This window comes from Mobula hypostoma, chromosome 18, assembly GCF_963921235.1.
Source record: "Mobula hypostoma chromosome 18, sMobHyp1.1, whole genome shotgun sequence".
Lineage (NCBI taxonomy): Eukaryota > Metazoa > Chordata > Chondrichthyes > Myliobatiformes > Myliobatidae > Mobula > Mobula hypostoma.
Window position 1 is genome coordinate 63,776,109 of NC_086114.1, and position 16,085 is coordinate 63,792,193.

At 43.0% G+C, this 16,085-nt stretch overlaps 1 protein-coding gene across 3 annotated transcripts in view; it reads right to left on the bottom strand.

Annotated features, from left to right (window-relative positions):
- Positions 1-486: 486 nt before the first annotated feature.
- vps33b (VPS33B late endosome and lysosome associated) overlaps positions 487-16,085 on the bottom strand; it is a 51,617-nt gene continuing 36,018 nt past the window's right edge. For 2 of the 3 annotated variants that reach the window (XM_063071025.1, XM_063071023.1), the window contains 9 exons: positions 15,113-15,177; positions 13,468-13,522; positions 12,863-12,909; positions 9,509-9,641; positions 7,278-7,351; positions 6,207-6,308; positions 5,566-5,641; positions 3,980-4,096; positions 487-1,026 (listed from right to left, as the gene is read on the bottom strand). In XM_063071025.1, the coding sequence (XP_062927095.1) occupies positions 947-1,026; positions 3,980-4,096; positions 5,566-5,641; positions 6,207-6,308; positions 7,278-7,351; positions 9,509-9,641; positions 12,863-12,909; positions 13,468-13,522; positions 15,113-15,177 (749 nt within the window). In that variant the 3' untranslated portion in view covers positions 487-946. The remainder of the gene's footprint in view (positions 1,027-3,979; positions 4,097-5,565; positions 5,642-6,206; positions 6,309-7,277; positions 7,352-9,508; positions 9,642-12,862; positions 12,910-13,467; positions 13,523-15,112; positions 15,178-16,085) is intronic. The other variant, XM_063071024.1, reaches the window with a different exon arrangement.

A 16,085-nucleotide genomic window follows, 5' to 3' on the forward strand; every position in this document is an offset into this window, starting at 1 on the left:
TACTTTCCCCTATCATTTCTCCTCTTTTTACACCATGTGTTACCGTAAAAAATCCTGGCACATTTTTCTGAAATCAAATAAATTACAACTGGCATCAAGGTGGATGATCTGTTGTATTAGGTTTTGATATCCTATCACCTCTGTGATCAAAGATTTAGTGAGGCAGCCCTACTCCACCACTATTTAAAGTGAAAAGCAGGGATGTCTCCCAGTGTCAATCAGACTTTTATCCCTCAAACATTATTTCATCAAAACCAGATTAGCTGGTCAGGATCTGTGGCAGCTTCTTGTACCCAAACTGATCTCCATCATTTTCCAAAGGAGTAACCCCCAGCAACACTTCATGTAAATGAAGACTTTAGGTGCTAAATAAAGAGATGTTTATGTTTCTGATCTCCAAACTTAAGCCGATCCCAAAACTTGTCCCAATGGTCTTTAGGGCAGTCATGGATTCTGGGATCAGGCAAATCAACCACAGTCTTAGTGAATGACAGAGCCACTTTGAGAGGCCAGTTCCTATTTCCTCATGTTTCTGTTTGCTGCTATTCAAATCCAGTTTTTTCAAGGCTTCTGCCCAGGTAATTGCACCTTGTTTATCACTATATATCATGCACTCCCTGAAACAGAAGTTGCATCCATAAATTTTTCTGCCTACCTATTAAAGAATTGGCGGTAAGTAAACTGAGCTCTTTACTCACACTGTGTATCCAACTTATCGGCACCAAAAGGGTAGCCAAGATGGAGATACTCGGGCCGTGTCCAAAGTTCCTTCAGAACTTGACTTTGACCGCCAAGACTCCATCCAGCTGACTTAAGAAGGGGACAAGGGAGATTTTGCTTTTGCATTTATTACTAGTTTTAAGCAGTCTCATCAACCCACCCCTCCCCCACCATCCTCTGCACATTTCCTTCACTGAGGTCTTGCTTGGAAATGGCTGATGTACTTTTACACGTGTGTTTCCAACAGAGATTCCAGCATCCGAAAACTGTTTGTGATTGCCGTGGTAACAAAAACAAACTTATATCCTGTATAAGATTAACAAGAAAATGTTCAGTTAAAGTCAAATATTAGCATAAAATATCATTTTAATTTCCTTTCCTTACTCTTTAAGTCAAACCACTGAGATACAATATAGCACAGTTCCATACATGCATGTCTACTGGTTCTTGCCTCGTGATTGGCCATTCTACAGATGTACTGGAGAGAGCACCCTGACAAGTTGTATCATCGCCCGGTATGGAGGCTCCAATGCACAGGATTAGGAAAGCTGCAGAGAGTTGTAAACTCAGCCAGCTTCAGCACAGGCAGTGGTCTCCCCACCATCTTCAAAAGGCAACTCCTCAAGAAGGGACCCTCACCACTCTCTTCTCATCATGGAGGAAGTACAGGAGCCTGAAAACTCACATTCAACGTTTTAGGCACAACTTCTTTCCCTCTGCCATCAGATTTCTAAATGGTCCAGGAACCCATGACACTAGGTCAGTTTTTGCACTACTTGTTTATTTGGTTTATTTCTTATTGTAATGTGTAGTAATTTTTTTTGTATTGCTATATATATATATAGATAGATAGAGCTAGGGTGCCTAAGACTTATGCACACCACTGTATATTATGTCTTTCCAGTTACCAAATAACACTTAATACTGATCTAATACAAAGCTATGTACTCTTATTTCTGTTTCCCAAATATCTTCCTATTTTGACCAATATACAGTACTGTGCAAAAGTCTCAGGCACCCTCACTCTATATAAATAGGGGTGGGAATGGGTGAATCCCCTCCTGCTCCATCCCTACCCACCAGGTATCGCACACATGCTGATCTTTTGAAGAGCTAACCAAATAATCTCAAGAATCTAATCTTGTGTAACTTTGTTTTAGAAATTATTGACTGAAAGTTCCTGCTGAATCTGTTTCCATCGCCCTTTCAGGCAGAGTGTTCCCAATCACAGCAATCCAACATGGTATGTTTTCCTCAGGGCATCTATGTTTTTCTCTAGGAATTACATTAATCCATGTTTCCCTTCTGCAACTGGAATTAACCAATTGTATCAGCCACCCTTCTGTTCTGGGCAAGACAGATTCAGTGCAGACCAGAGACTGAATCTGGCAGCTTCTAACAGCACAGATTCCTTGTGGTCCTACATTCCCCTACAGCAGGGGTCCCCAACCTTTTTTGCAACGCAGACCGGTTTATTATTGACAATTTTCTTGCGGATCGGCCGACCCGGGGGAGGAGGCTGGTGTAGGGTTGCCAACCGACAAGAGTGCAGTCAAATACATTGTTTACCCCAGGAAAACCTACAATGACCATGAGGCCTTGCGTGGGCACCAGTGCGCATGCGCGATTTCTTCCTACAAATCATTTTTGCCGATTCTGATCGGGGGGGGGCGGTGGGTGCTAATCACTACCGGAATATAGGTGATCAGCGGCTAATGCACTCAATTTCGTTTCTGAAAGGGTTTATCTAATGAATTTAATATTAAACACACAGCGCATAATGTATTTTCCTCTCATGAATATAGTGATGTCAATTATCAGAGGAGGACAGGGGAGCTTGAAGTAAGTGTTGAACGAACTTCCAGTAGAAATAGTAGAGGCAGGTTCGATATTATCATTTAAAGAAAAATTGGATAGGTATATGGACAGGAAAGGAATGGAGGGTTGTGGGCTGAGTGCAGGTCGGTGGGACGAGGTGAGAGTAGCGTTTGGCACGGACTAGAAGGGCAGAGATGGCCTGTTTCCGTGCTGTAATTGTTATATGGTTATATAAGTCACTTATAAGTCAATAGCATCATAACATTTTAAGTAGTGTTTGGATATTAAACACACAGCATATATTTTCCCCGTATGAACATATAAAGTCATTGTAACACACCAATATCACTGAATCAGTGGGAGCCCTGGGCTGAATACTTGTTTCCCTGCAACAAGACGGTGCCATCGAGGGGTGATGGGAGACAGCGATACTCGAAGGAGGTTCCTTATGTCCAATCTATTCCTCAATTTAGTTTTCATTGCATTTATTGCAGGGATATGTTGGAAATGGAAGCAACGTTTTCAGTGCTTTCGTGGCTATCTCAAGATAGTCAGCCTTGACATTGATCCAGAATGCCGGCAGAGATGTTATGTCAAACATAATTTTCAGCCCGCCGTCAGTTGCAAGCTCGAGGAGTTCATCTTCTTCCCGCGCTGACATGGATGACGCGTGGGTAATGACCTCGCGTGCGTTCAAATTCAACAGTGCGTGACAGGGAATGAGGAAACGTGTAGCTGACTCATATCGCCAAATCATATCGTTCCCTCGCGGCCCGGTACCGGTCCATGGCCCTGTGGTTGGGGACCGCTGCTCCACAGTGTACCAGGAGGGGCACAGTACCGGTGGCTCTGATGACAGGCCAGGTCAACATAGCAGCTATTACAGTGTGTGTGATGCAGGCTCAATTCCCCTTGCTGTCTGTAAGGAGTTTGTACGCTCCCCCCGTGACCACATGGGGCCATTCAAAAGACTATGCTGGCATCAAAAGTGTGATGACACTTGTGGGCTGCCCACAGCACATTCTCAGACTATGACATATGTTGATGCAAACAACGCATTTCACTGTATGTTTTGATGTGCATGTGACAAATAAAGCTAATTGCTTTCAGAATACCTCATCTCTTATTTCCCAAACCCTTATAACTCACTATTGCAGAAGTACACTCCCTCTATCATATATCATTTAAACCACAGCTTCTCACTTCACTCAGAAGTGGGAAAAGATATCTATTTTCTGACCCAAGCTAACTCTTGTCAAAAAATCAGGTTTCTGGAGGGACTCAGCAGGTCAGGCAGCATTTGAGGTGGCAAAGGAATAGTTAACTTTTGTATTTTGATGCAGGGCCTTGGCCTGTAATGTCAGCTACCCCTTTGCCTCCATAGATCTCACTGATTTGCTGAGTTTCTCCAAAAGAGTAATTGCAACTCTCTCTTTGTTACCTTTCTCTTTGCCCAGGAACCTCAGTGCAGCGATTTCTGAGAATGTGCAGCCTCCAAGAAAAAGCACAAGAATGACCCGCTGTGCATTGCTGCTGGATGCTGTGTCGTCGGTTCTTTCTGCAGAGAGAGACAAGAACAGAACATCAGAGACCACAACACAAGATCAGGCCACATAATCTCTCACTTGTGTTTATTCACCCATCATGTGTGCAAGGATTTGATGAAGATGCCCAATCCTAACTGAGGGGGTTGCTGTCTTCGTCAGACAGAAATTCAGCCATGTTGCTGAGTGTCCAGAGTTACAAAAAGGCCAGAAAAGGTTGGCAGATTCTCTTTCCTGAAGGGTACTAAAGAGTCCGATTTCAGATTCATCTATTTATCACATGTACATTGAACGTACAGTGAATTGTATCCTCTGCACTAACAACAAAGTGAATGAGATTTTTAACAAAACTGCAGTATTTTCATGCTCACCAGCGCTGTGATTAGCTTTTTATTCCATATTTATTGAATTTAATTTTCACAGATATAGCTCCAGTAACTTCACCATTTCCACTGCAACACACACAAAATGCTGGAGGAACTCAATAGGTAAACAGCATCAATGGAGGGGAATAAACAGTCAACATTTCAGGCCAAAATGTCGACTGTTCACTTCTCTGCATTGATGTGGCTAGAACTGTGAAGTTCTTCCAGCATTTTGTCTGTGTTGCCCATGATTTCTAGCATCTCTTGCGTCTCAACCAATTTTTTTGGGGACTGGTAGTTCTTTATTTCACTTCAGTAAAGCCCAACCCCTAGCTCCCTTCCCAACATCCCAAGAACACATTTAGTTCAAGAATACAAACCGCAACATTTCTCTACCATCTTCTCAAGAGAAATAAATCCGCCAACATAAACACAAGCGTCCAAGAAACTATAGCTGTCATGGGTATAGTTTGAAACTGTGTGTGAACCCCCGCAGAGAGCTGCACTGTACTCCAGTGGTTCAAACTTCAACATAAATTTATTATCAGTGTACGTATATGTCACCGAATGCCAAGCTGGTTCATTTTCTTGCAGGCATCCATAGAAATACAATAGAGTCCATGAAAAACTACACACAAAGACTGACAAGCAACCAATGTGCAAAAGAAGACAAACTGTGCAAATACAAAAACAAATAATAATAAATAAGTAAATAAATAGATAATTAATTAATCAAACAATTAATTGGAGACACCAACCAAGTCCAATTCTGCCATCTACAAGAGCTACCCATACAGTATATAAAGTGTAACGAGTCAGAGAGCAACACACACAAGATGCTGGAGGAACTCAGCAGGTCAGGCAGCAACCTCTATGGTGGGAAATAAACATTCATGCTGCTTTACCTGCTGAGTTGCTTCAGCATTTTGTGTGCAATGCTCAAGATTCCCAGCATCTGCAGAATCTCTTGTGTTTCAGAGTCAGAGAGGAGTTGCGAGGTGGGAGCTAATGCCCTCAAGGTGTACCCTACTAGTTCTACAAGATAACGGGCAGAAACCGCTATCAGAGCATGACACATTCTAGAGACAGCCCACTGTCCAGAACTATCAAACACTTACCAATGGTGACAAACTCATTGCCGTTTAATAAACGCGACACTTCCTCCATTCCTGCCCAGCTGTCACGCTCCAGCACCTGACAACACAAAATTATGCTGTGCTGAACCTGGGTACAGTGACAGAGAGAAGGGAGGGGAGAGCACCCTGCATTCATGTATCCTAGCAGACTGTCTGGAGGAACAATATGAACAGAGAGAAGGGAAAGTATCTTTGAAGTAATAGATACGTGGAGAGCATGATTAAACACAAGTTGAGAAGAAGATTGTGCTTTTTTGACGATGGACAGGGATATAGGGAGCTGGAGGAAGGGACAGTGCAGATGGGGAACAAAAAAGTGTGGTTAGTTTTCAGTAGGCCAGTTAGAACAATGCCGATAACGGTAAATCGGAGCTAGAAGCACTGGGAGTCCAAAGTGAGCCAGGAGCATCTACAAAATGGCAGTCCTACGCGGTACTCCACAGTCAGAGAGATACACACTAACAAATTAAATCAAAGAAGTACGTTTCAAATACAGCCTTGTACGAATCAGTTAAATAGGGGATTATTTCAGAATTAGCCTTCCACATGTACAATATTGGACAGGTTTATTCTCTTCACTATTTAGGTGCATGGGCTGCAAAGCCAGATTGTCCACAACTTACCTGTTCTATGATCTTACAGCTCAGTGGAGTATATGCACCACTAAATACATAAGCCATGTCTCGTGGCACTTTCAAATCATATTCTTCCTCTGTGCGGGGTATCTGTGAAGATATGGGAGATGACACCAAAAGCTCTGATACAGAAAATAAAATACATCGAGGTGTAGAGATGGATGGAATGTATCTTATCACAATAAGATAATATAAGATTTGGTATCTTATCTTATACCAAAAAAAATACTTAAAAAAATTAGTATGCTTCTAGATGCAATTAATTTCCACGCTATTGCAGATTGAGTTTGGACAGGTTTACAATATCCAAGTACTAAGAAGAAAATCAGAAAATTTGCAAACATTAAACCAGTGAAAATGGGATGGGTAAGGAGGGCTAAGTTCTGGGTGCAGGTCAATGGGACTAGGCAGAATAATAGTTTGGCAGGAATTTGATGGGCTGAAGCAGCTGTTTCTGTGCAGCTGAACTCTGTGACTCTATCCACTCTTTCATTTTGGGTATCGTTAGATGTGTACTCAGCCGCAGTCAACGAAGAATGCTCAGCAACCTCCATTCAGTCCCAGCAAAGGGTCACTGAGGTAAACTATCACTTTAACTTAGATGACCCACCTGGCCAACACACTTTTCGTCCCTCTTCCCTCCGGGAGAAGGCTCAGGAACTTGAAGACTCATACGGCCAGATTTGGGAACAGCTTCTTTCCAACTGTGATCAGACTGCTGAACGGATCCTGACCCGGATCTGGGCCGTACCCTCCAAATATCCGAACCTGCCTCTTGGTTTTTTTGCACTACCTTACTTTCCATTTTTCTATTTATAATTTAAATTTTTTAATATTTACTGATTTTTAATATTTAATATTGGTAATCCAGGGAGCGGGAAGCGCAGAATCAAATATCGCTGTGATGATTGTACATTCTAGCATCAATTGCTTGGCGACAATAAAGTATAAAGTAAAAGTAAAAGGTCAACAAATTCAAACAGGACCCATCCACTGTGTTTGGCACATCTCCTTTTAAACATCGTCCCAAATCAGCAGACAATTTGTTTGGATCCTTACCAGATTTAGCCGCTTGCTCAAGGCTCTGAAATGACTTTTCCTGGCCAGAGATGAGAAGGCATCAGTCAATTTCCCTGAAAAGTAAAACAATTAATATTACTTAATTATATAAAATCACAATGCAGATAAGCCTAGTAATAAACAGGTTTCTGCGGCAGCTCAGTACTAGAGATTCCGTGAACGTGGTCAGATACCAGGAAAGTCTATCACGCTGCTGTCAAGCACGGCTCAGCATCCTCCAGGTAGTACATCACCAGTGACACAAGTGAGAGAATCGGAATCAGGTTTATCACTGAAATATGACCATTAAGACAGTGTAGCACAGATGAGTGTGTGTGTTGTGTATCTAATATTTCAGTAATATTTGAGCAATAAAATATATTGTTTAATTAAGCATTCTTTGTTTGTCTGCACGAGTCATTATGAGTTGTATGTGAACGGCATACGTTATCACGCCACCACCTCATATGTGTACACCTCACTAAAGTAAAATGAAGTAGACACATTATTCTCGGCAATCATGTCTTTCTTTTGATTAGTTTCTGGAGTTACAAAACATAACAGTGTGCAGCTGTCCATGCATGTCATTACCGTGTGTGCACTTGTCTGGGCTTTCATGGCCACAGATGTGTGTCGGCTCAAAGCTGAGCGGAAGTGCAGGTTTTCTTGAATTTCAGAATCATATTCAGAACAGGTTTATTATCACTGACATACTGTATGTTGTGAAACTTGTGGCAGCAATACAGTGCAGGTCATAAAACATTACTAAAAGTTACAATTTTTAAAAAGTGCCAAAGGGGAATAACAAGGTAGCGTTCATGGGTTCATGGACTGTTCAGAAATCCAACAGCAGAGGGAAAGAAGCTGTTCCAAAAATGTTAAATGTGCATCTTCAGGCTTCTATAGCTCCTCTCTGATGGCAGTAATGAAAAGAGGGCATAAGGGGGCGATGAGGGTCCTGGATGATGGATGGTGCCTTCTTGCAGCATTGCCTTTTGAACATGTTCTTGAATGAGGGGAGACTAGTGCCCATCATGTAGCTGGCTGAGCTTGCGACACTCCGCAGACTTCTTCAATCCTGTGCAGTGGCCCCTCCAAACCAGGCAGTGATACAACCTGTCAGACTGCTCTCCATGTTAACATCTGTAGAGATTTGCTGGAGTCTTCGGTGACGTACCAAGTCTCTTCAAACTCCACATGAAGTAAAGCCATTGTCATGCCTTCTTCCAGCTTGCATCAATTTGACGGGCCCAGGACAGATCCTGTGAGACGTTGACGCCCAAGAACTTGAAGCTGCTCGCTCAGCCTTTCTACCACTGACCTCCCAATATAAAGAATTATATAGGGAGGAGTAATGCAGCATTTGAAGGAGATGGCTCAGATGGGGGAAAAGGCAGAGCTCCAAGGGCTATGATGTCTGCACAGTGCCAGAGTTAAGGACTCACGTTTATGCAAATGGGGGTGGATCCAATTTTCACGGTCCATATTGGCACTAACTACATGGAAAGGACTAGAAATAATGTTCTAATAACAACTAATGAGAAGCATAAAGCAACAATGTAAAGCTTAACCATTAATGGTAATCCCCCGGTTATTACCTGGGTCATATGCAAACTGACAGAGCATAAATAAGATCACAGAAATAAACATATGGTTCAAACAGGCAAATGCATCAAATGAGAAAGGCAAAATATATATTATCTTTAATTGAAAGAGGTTTGGCGTTTAGAAAAAGGGAAGTATTAATGTAATTGTTCAGGATATTGACCAAGCCACACCTAGAGTACCATGTACAAGATAAACTGCATTGGAGGTCATCCAAAAGAGATTCACTAGGCTAATTCCTTCTCAATGGACAATGGGCCAACCCCTGGACACTACCCTCACCTTTCTTTCTCTCTTTTTGCACGAGTTATTAATTTTATGGTTATATTTCTTATTGTAATTTATAGATTTTATAAATGTATTGCACTGTACTGCTGCCGCAAAACAACAACTTTCACAACATATGTCAATGATATTAAACCTGATTCTGTTTCTGATGAGGCCTTCTGCCTCCACCACCCACTCAGGCTGTGAGCTCCACTCCCACATCTCTCACGGAGATAAGAAAAAGTATTCTACAACTTCCCACTAGTCATTTAAACAATTACTTTCAAATTCCTTCTCACCAAATCCCTACCCAGGTCGGGAGAAAATAAGACTCAGAATTTGTCACACTGGCTCCTTACCCACTGCTTTGTCCGTCACCAGCCTCCCCATGGTGCTCTCCATCGCCGTCAGTGTTTCTCCAGGTTGCTGCTCTGTCAGCAGTCCTATCTGTTTCAGGTTGGCAAATGTCAGGAGATGCTCATATCCATAACTCTGCGGATACACATGACAGAAGAGAGCAACACATCACACTGATTCAGAGATTTACATGAACATCAAAACACACAATGAAAGGTATGGTTTACCTCAATGACCAACACAACCCAAGAACGTGCTGCAGTCAGCCCACAAGTGTCACCAGGCTGCTGATGCCAACGTGGCATGCCCACAACTCACTAACCCTAACCATATGCCTTTGGAATGTGAAGGGAAACTGGAGCACCCCGAGGAAACCCACACAGGCATGGGGAGAACGTACAAACTTCTTACAGACAGCAGCGGAAATTGAACCCTGATCTTGCATTTGGTGCTGTAAAGCGTTACGCTAACTACTACCCTAATGTGCCGCCCGCAGTCACCAGTCATATCAAAACAGCCGTTAGACTAAATGATCTTAATCAATAACAAAACCTACAGCAAAGATAAACTCGTCAATGGGCCTGCTAAAGTTTTGTGTCAATACTTTAACATTCTACAATTGGATTACGTGGTTACTACCAACAGAGTAAACCAGAAGTCAGGTCCTTAAATTCCCATTATGATCCACTCATTACAGGCCAACTTATGAAATCAGGGTGCCACAGTAGCGTAGTGATTAGTGCTTGCTATTACAGCTTGGGCCGCCACAGTTCCGAGTTCAGTTCTTCCGTAAGAAAGTTTGTATTATATTAACTGTTAGTTACATTAACCAGTCACAGTAAACGCCCTGTGATCAGGCTAGGGTGATAGGTGGCTTGTTCAGTGGCGCAGTTCGGTGGGCCAGAAGGCCCTACTCCATACTGCACTGTTTCTCTAAATAAATAAGTTTCCTAATGTTATGTGAGGACATGGATAACGTGGTGCACATTTCCACCACGTCACAGCGATCAATAATGGATGGAAAGCCGAAGTCGGCTGTACAGTAACTCGCCGTTTGCTCCAGTCACATTAAAGCTGGATTGTGTATCAGATCACTATGTCAACTTCACTGCCGTGTAGACAACGCATCGATCCATCTCAGCTTCCAGGTATCAGTTTCATCTAACATTTACCGTGTCAATTAAATGATTGGAGGTGCCTGTTAAGTCTTGTGTGGTGTCCCGTTAACAGCACTGTCATCAGTTCCACATGGATTTACCTCCACCATTCCATAAAAACCTCGTGCTACAGAAACGCCAGCAGAAGCTCCAAAGACCTCATCCCTGGGAGAGGAAGGATACACCAAGAAGATGGGCTACATCTGGAGACAACCTGAAAAATTGGCCTCGGACTGAGGACTCCAGTGAGCCAGTCGGCAGCCTATACCTCAGCAGGGGTGATGGGGCTTAAGTATGCAACTCCACGTGATTTTGACAACTGTAACTTCAGCTTTGCACCAGCCTGGTCATCTAAATATGATTCCACAGCACTATCGCACAGCATGGGAACGTTACAGCAAAATATAGGCCCTTCAGCCCAAAATGTTGCACCAGCCTTTTAGTCTACTCCAAGATCAATCTAATGCTTCCCTTCCCTGTAGCCCTCCAGTTGTTTTTCATCCACCTGCCTACCTACAAGTCTCTTAAATGTTTTTAATGTATATGCCGCTACCCCACTCTTTCTATAAGAAACCCATCTCTAACATTCCTTCCTACACTTTCCTTCAATTTTAAAATTATGCCCTCTCATATTAGCCATTTCCACCCTGGGGAAAAATGTCCATTCTGTCATCTTCTTCTTCTTCTTAAAACCATCACTTCTACTGGGACACAGGCCACTGACAGCAGCTCGCCGGAGTCTGTCCTGGGCCGATAGAAGTTGAACAGCCCTGTGGCTTCCACTTTCACCATTTGACTTCATATGCCTTCTAGGCGATGACCCTTTCTCTCCAAGGGTTGAGGTCTTTGGAGCTTCTGTTGGTGTTTCTGTAGCTTTGTTTTTTTACGGAATGGGGTTGCTGGCCCCACACCCAACACTCCTTATGTCGCAGCCTGGCACAGGACCATTCATGGTGGAGTTCATTCAGTCAATGCCTCTTTTCAAGTCACCTCCTATCCTACTTCGCTCCTAAGGGAAAAGCCCTAGCTCACTCAACCTTTCCTTGTAAGACATGCTCTCTAATCCAGACAGCATCCCAGTAAATCCCTATCTAAAGCTTCCACATCCTTCCAATAATGAGGCAATGAGAGCTGAACACAGTATCTTTAGTGTGGTCTAACCAGTTTTATAGAGCTGTAATATTACCTTGTGGCTCTTGAACTCAATCCCCTGACAAATGAAGACCAACACCCCATATGCCCTCTTAACCACCCTATCAACTTGAAGGAATTTCAGGGACCTGTGGACATGGATCACTTCCAAAGTGTATCACTTCACACTTTTCCCAGTTGAACTCTCAGCACATCAATGAGGGGCATCGACCTATCATCACTCTTAGGAAAGACAAATGTACTCCAGAGACAGTGTCTGTGGGGTATCTGAGGTATCCCAGCTCTTCCTCTGTCATCCTTCTCACTGTTTTACTCTCTCCCTTCAGACCACATTCTCCCAAATTTCATCTGCTTTCTCCCTGCTTCCTAAAACTCTTCTTCACTCTTTCCCTTCTCTGCACTTTTTCCTCACCCCTTCCTAATGCCCCTTACCATCTCTTCCTCCCTGTTAAAATCCTTTCCTCAGTCTCTCCTTCCACCAGCCTGCGTGCGCACACACACACACGTCTTTCTCTCGCTCTCTCTGTCATACCGTCATATTTACCCTGATGGGTTTTATCCCAGTTCCATGGTAGCGTAACAGTTAGCATAACGCTATTACAGCTTGGGTCGTTGGAGTTCGGAGTTCAATTCTGACGTCATCTGTAAGGAGTCTTTACATTTACCCCGTGGATTGCGTGGGTTTTCTCCAGGTGCTCTAGTTTCTTCCCACAGTCCAAGGACGTAGGGGTTAATAGGTTATTTGGTCATGGTCAATTGTCCCATGATTAGGCTAGGGTTAAATTGGGGGTTGCTCATGGTACAGCTCGAAGGGCCTGAAGTGTCTGTTCTGCACTGTATGTCAATAAATAAATAAATGATCCTAAAATCATCAAGGAAAGGCTAGTGGCTCAGTCTTCTCTGGTTAACATTTCACACTCAATCCACAGACATGTGAGTGGTAGGATTGCAGGGACAAGTCCCACCATAAACCTCCCAAAGCTGCCAATCGTCCCAGATGTCCCACCCACAAATGTTCCTGTAGCAGTAATCTTTTCCTTTACTTACCTGCAGATACTGTGTTTTCAATGATCGATAATCTTTAGAAATCAGACCTGATGGAAAATACAAATACACAAGAAAGTGATCAGAAAAGAACTGACAATACTGAAATCCTGACTCTGTATAGTAACGCTTAGCAAACCTCTGCAGTGAACTGATAATATTTGAAAGAAAAACTAATTCCTGACAAGATCCACGTCTGTAACCAACGAGAATTTAAAGGGATGTGTTCAGTATTCTAAAGGAAAAGGGAGAAACTGGCTGTAGATATAGCTTCAAGATCAGAGTTTTCCTTCTCCTAGATGAGCTGACAACCACAGCTGATGAGGCCTATCTGCCCAGAGCGACTGGTTTTAAAGTGCCAGTAACACCTTCTCCTGTCAGTAGAAATGGTTCCACTGGGCTCAGTAACTAATAGACATGGGAAGGTCAGGAGCTAGACTTGGTTGTCAGAGGCTGTTTGAGATTCACGCCATTGGGAGCATTTAATAGTTAGTGGGAGCTTATCCCCACTATACCCCTCCCCAAACCTCCACAGCTATGACAGCCTTAGGCAATTTACCGCACTGCATCCCCACTCATGGAATGATTTATGAAGGTTTCTGACTCACCACTTTCTGTTAGTGAAAGCAGACACATCAGCCGAAGACTCTCAAGGGGAGAAATCTGAAAAATCAAGTCAGGAGAGATCAGAAACAAATGGGCTGTGTATGGGAAATATTAGCACACAGGCTTTACAATGCAAAATGCCTGCTGCGGAAGTCTGTCATTTTCTGCTAGAGGTTTTCTTTTCCCTAACATCCAGCCAAAAACATATTTGCCGAAGTCATTCTCACTGGTGTGAGATCTTTTCAGTCACTGTTTAAGAGACATTTGAACAGACACTTACGAACATGGACCTAACACAAGTAAATCAGATTGGTGTAGATGGCCACAAAGATCAGCATGGATGTGGTCGGTCGAATGGCTCTCTCTGCACTGTTTCCCTATTGGCTAATAAAAAATACAGCCTGACTCTAGTCACAGACTAGAAGGGCCGAATGGCCTGTTTTCTGTGCTGTAGTGTTCTACGGTTCTAGTCTCTTCTTATGTGCAGGAGGACACTGACTAGCAGGAATAGGAATCCAATCTTACTTTCCTCATTACTATGAGCCAGTTCTGTTGGTACATGGGCAGTAACAACTGAAGACACCGAATAAACCAGCAGTGAATCAATGATCTACATCTTCAAGAGGTGGTACTTCAGAGGAGTGGCATCCATGATCGAGGACCTTCACCATCCAGGACATACTCTTCTCTTTGCTGCCATAAAGGAGCAGGCACAGGAGGCTGAAGATACACACTCAGTTTTTTAGGAACAGCTTCTTCCATCAGACTTCTGAATAGTCCATGAACACTAGCTCACTTTTTGTTTTATTTTTACACGACTTGTTTATTTTTTAAAATATATTTCTTACTGCAACTTGCACTGCCCTTCTGCCACAAAATAACAAATTTCACGACATATGTCAGTGCTAATAAACCCAATTCTGACCTTATTCGCCAAACTGCTGAAGTCTTAGCAAACCTTCGAAAGGTAGTCTAACTGAAATGACAATAACTAATAGTCCCTAAATGAGTCCATATGATTTTTAACATTGAAGTCAGGCGATTTTTCTCTCTCTTGGTGGGTGAAGAATTTCCAGAACTATTTTTCCTCCAAAAGACCTATTTTTAAGGCAGGGATTGATAGATTCTTGACAAGACAAGCAAGAGGCTCATGAAAGGACACTGGGGGTAGGTGGGAACACAGAGCACAGGTTACAATTCATCAGTTATGATCTCATGAAAAAGCTAATTAAGCTTCAGAGAATGAGATACCGACTCTTAACCGAGAAACTTTATATCTGAGACAGTTTAGATTTACCTCAGCCCAATTGTGAAACAACATGCCCAGTACTGATGTCTGCTTAACCTGATGAATGTCTTTTCCAATTTATTTATGGAACAATCACTTACAATTTCACATTTGTAACAGAAAACTTCCTACTATTCAAGCATACTTCCTGATCTGTTTTATCAGCGTAACTCAAACCGGTATTCCTTCTGGACTTCCAAGTGACCGAAACAGAATGGTTCGAGCTGCAGTGGTGCCTAGCCTGGCTGGGACTCAGTAGTTCCTGAGCTGTGCAACAGGCAGACCTCAGCAGCTGAACTTCTATTTGCCTACACTGGGTGCTGGAGTCACCTCAAATCACATACACTGGGTACACGTACCTGCCTGTTAATGTGCTCCTCAATGCAGCTGGTGCTCTCTCTGATCTCGAATCCTTCCAACAGTGCTGTGGAGGAGAAGTCAGTCGATAAACTGAGTACAAACTGCAATTTGGTAAGTGAATAAAACTCAAATTAGCCTTCAGAACACGTGTTCAGATAAGATTTCCAGGCAATACAACAAGACCAAAGGCACTATCTTTATCTCCAAACACATTAACTTTTTCTTCATCTTTGGGGTCTGGGTATTACTGACAAAGATAGAATTTATTGCCCCATCCCTCTGAAATGAGACACCCCTGACAACGAATGCTGATAGTCTTGGGGAGACAACATTCAGAGCAGCATGAACAAAATGCTGGAGGAACTCAGCAAGTCAGGCAGACTCCATGGAGAGGAATAAGCAATTGACATTTCTGGCCAAGACCCTTTATCAGGACTTACCTATCCTGACGAAGGGGCTTGGCCCAAGATATTGACAGTCATGTTGAAGGGTCTCGGCCCGAAATATTGACTGTTTATTCCCCTCCATAGATTCTTCCTGACTTGCTGAGTTCCTTCACTATTTTGTGCGTGCTGCTCAAGTTTTCCAGTATCTGCAGAATATCTTGTGCTTTTGAGAAAACATTTATCACTGTAAAGTTTATTTCATACATCTGTAAATTCTGATACAAGTTCTTGCAGATTCTTTCCAAATCCAAGTTTTTCCCTTTGCAATCAGGCTTTCACGAGGTTCTTCAGCAGAGTGACCTCTGTTGGAAGTTGTACAGATACTGCATCACCTCCTTAAGCCCATTCTTCCCAGGAAGCTCCAAGTGTGGAAGTTCTCAGCTTCTGGTCCCAGAGAGGGCTCTTAGGGTCCACGTCCACAGATCCCTCAAAGTTGCAGCACAAGTTGACAGGGTTGTTAAGAAAGTGTATGGCATTAGTTGGGGGACTGAATTCAAGACTCACGAGGTAATGTTGCAGCTCTATA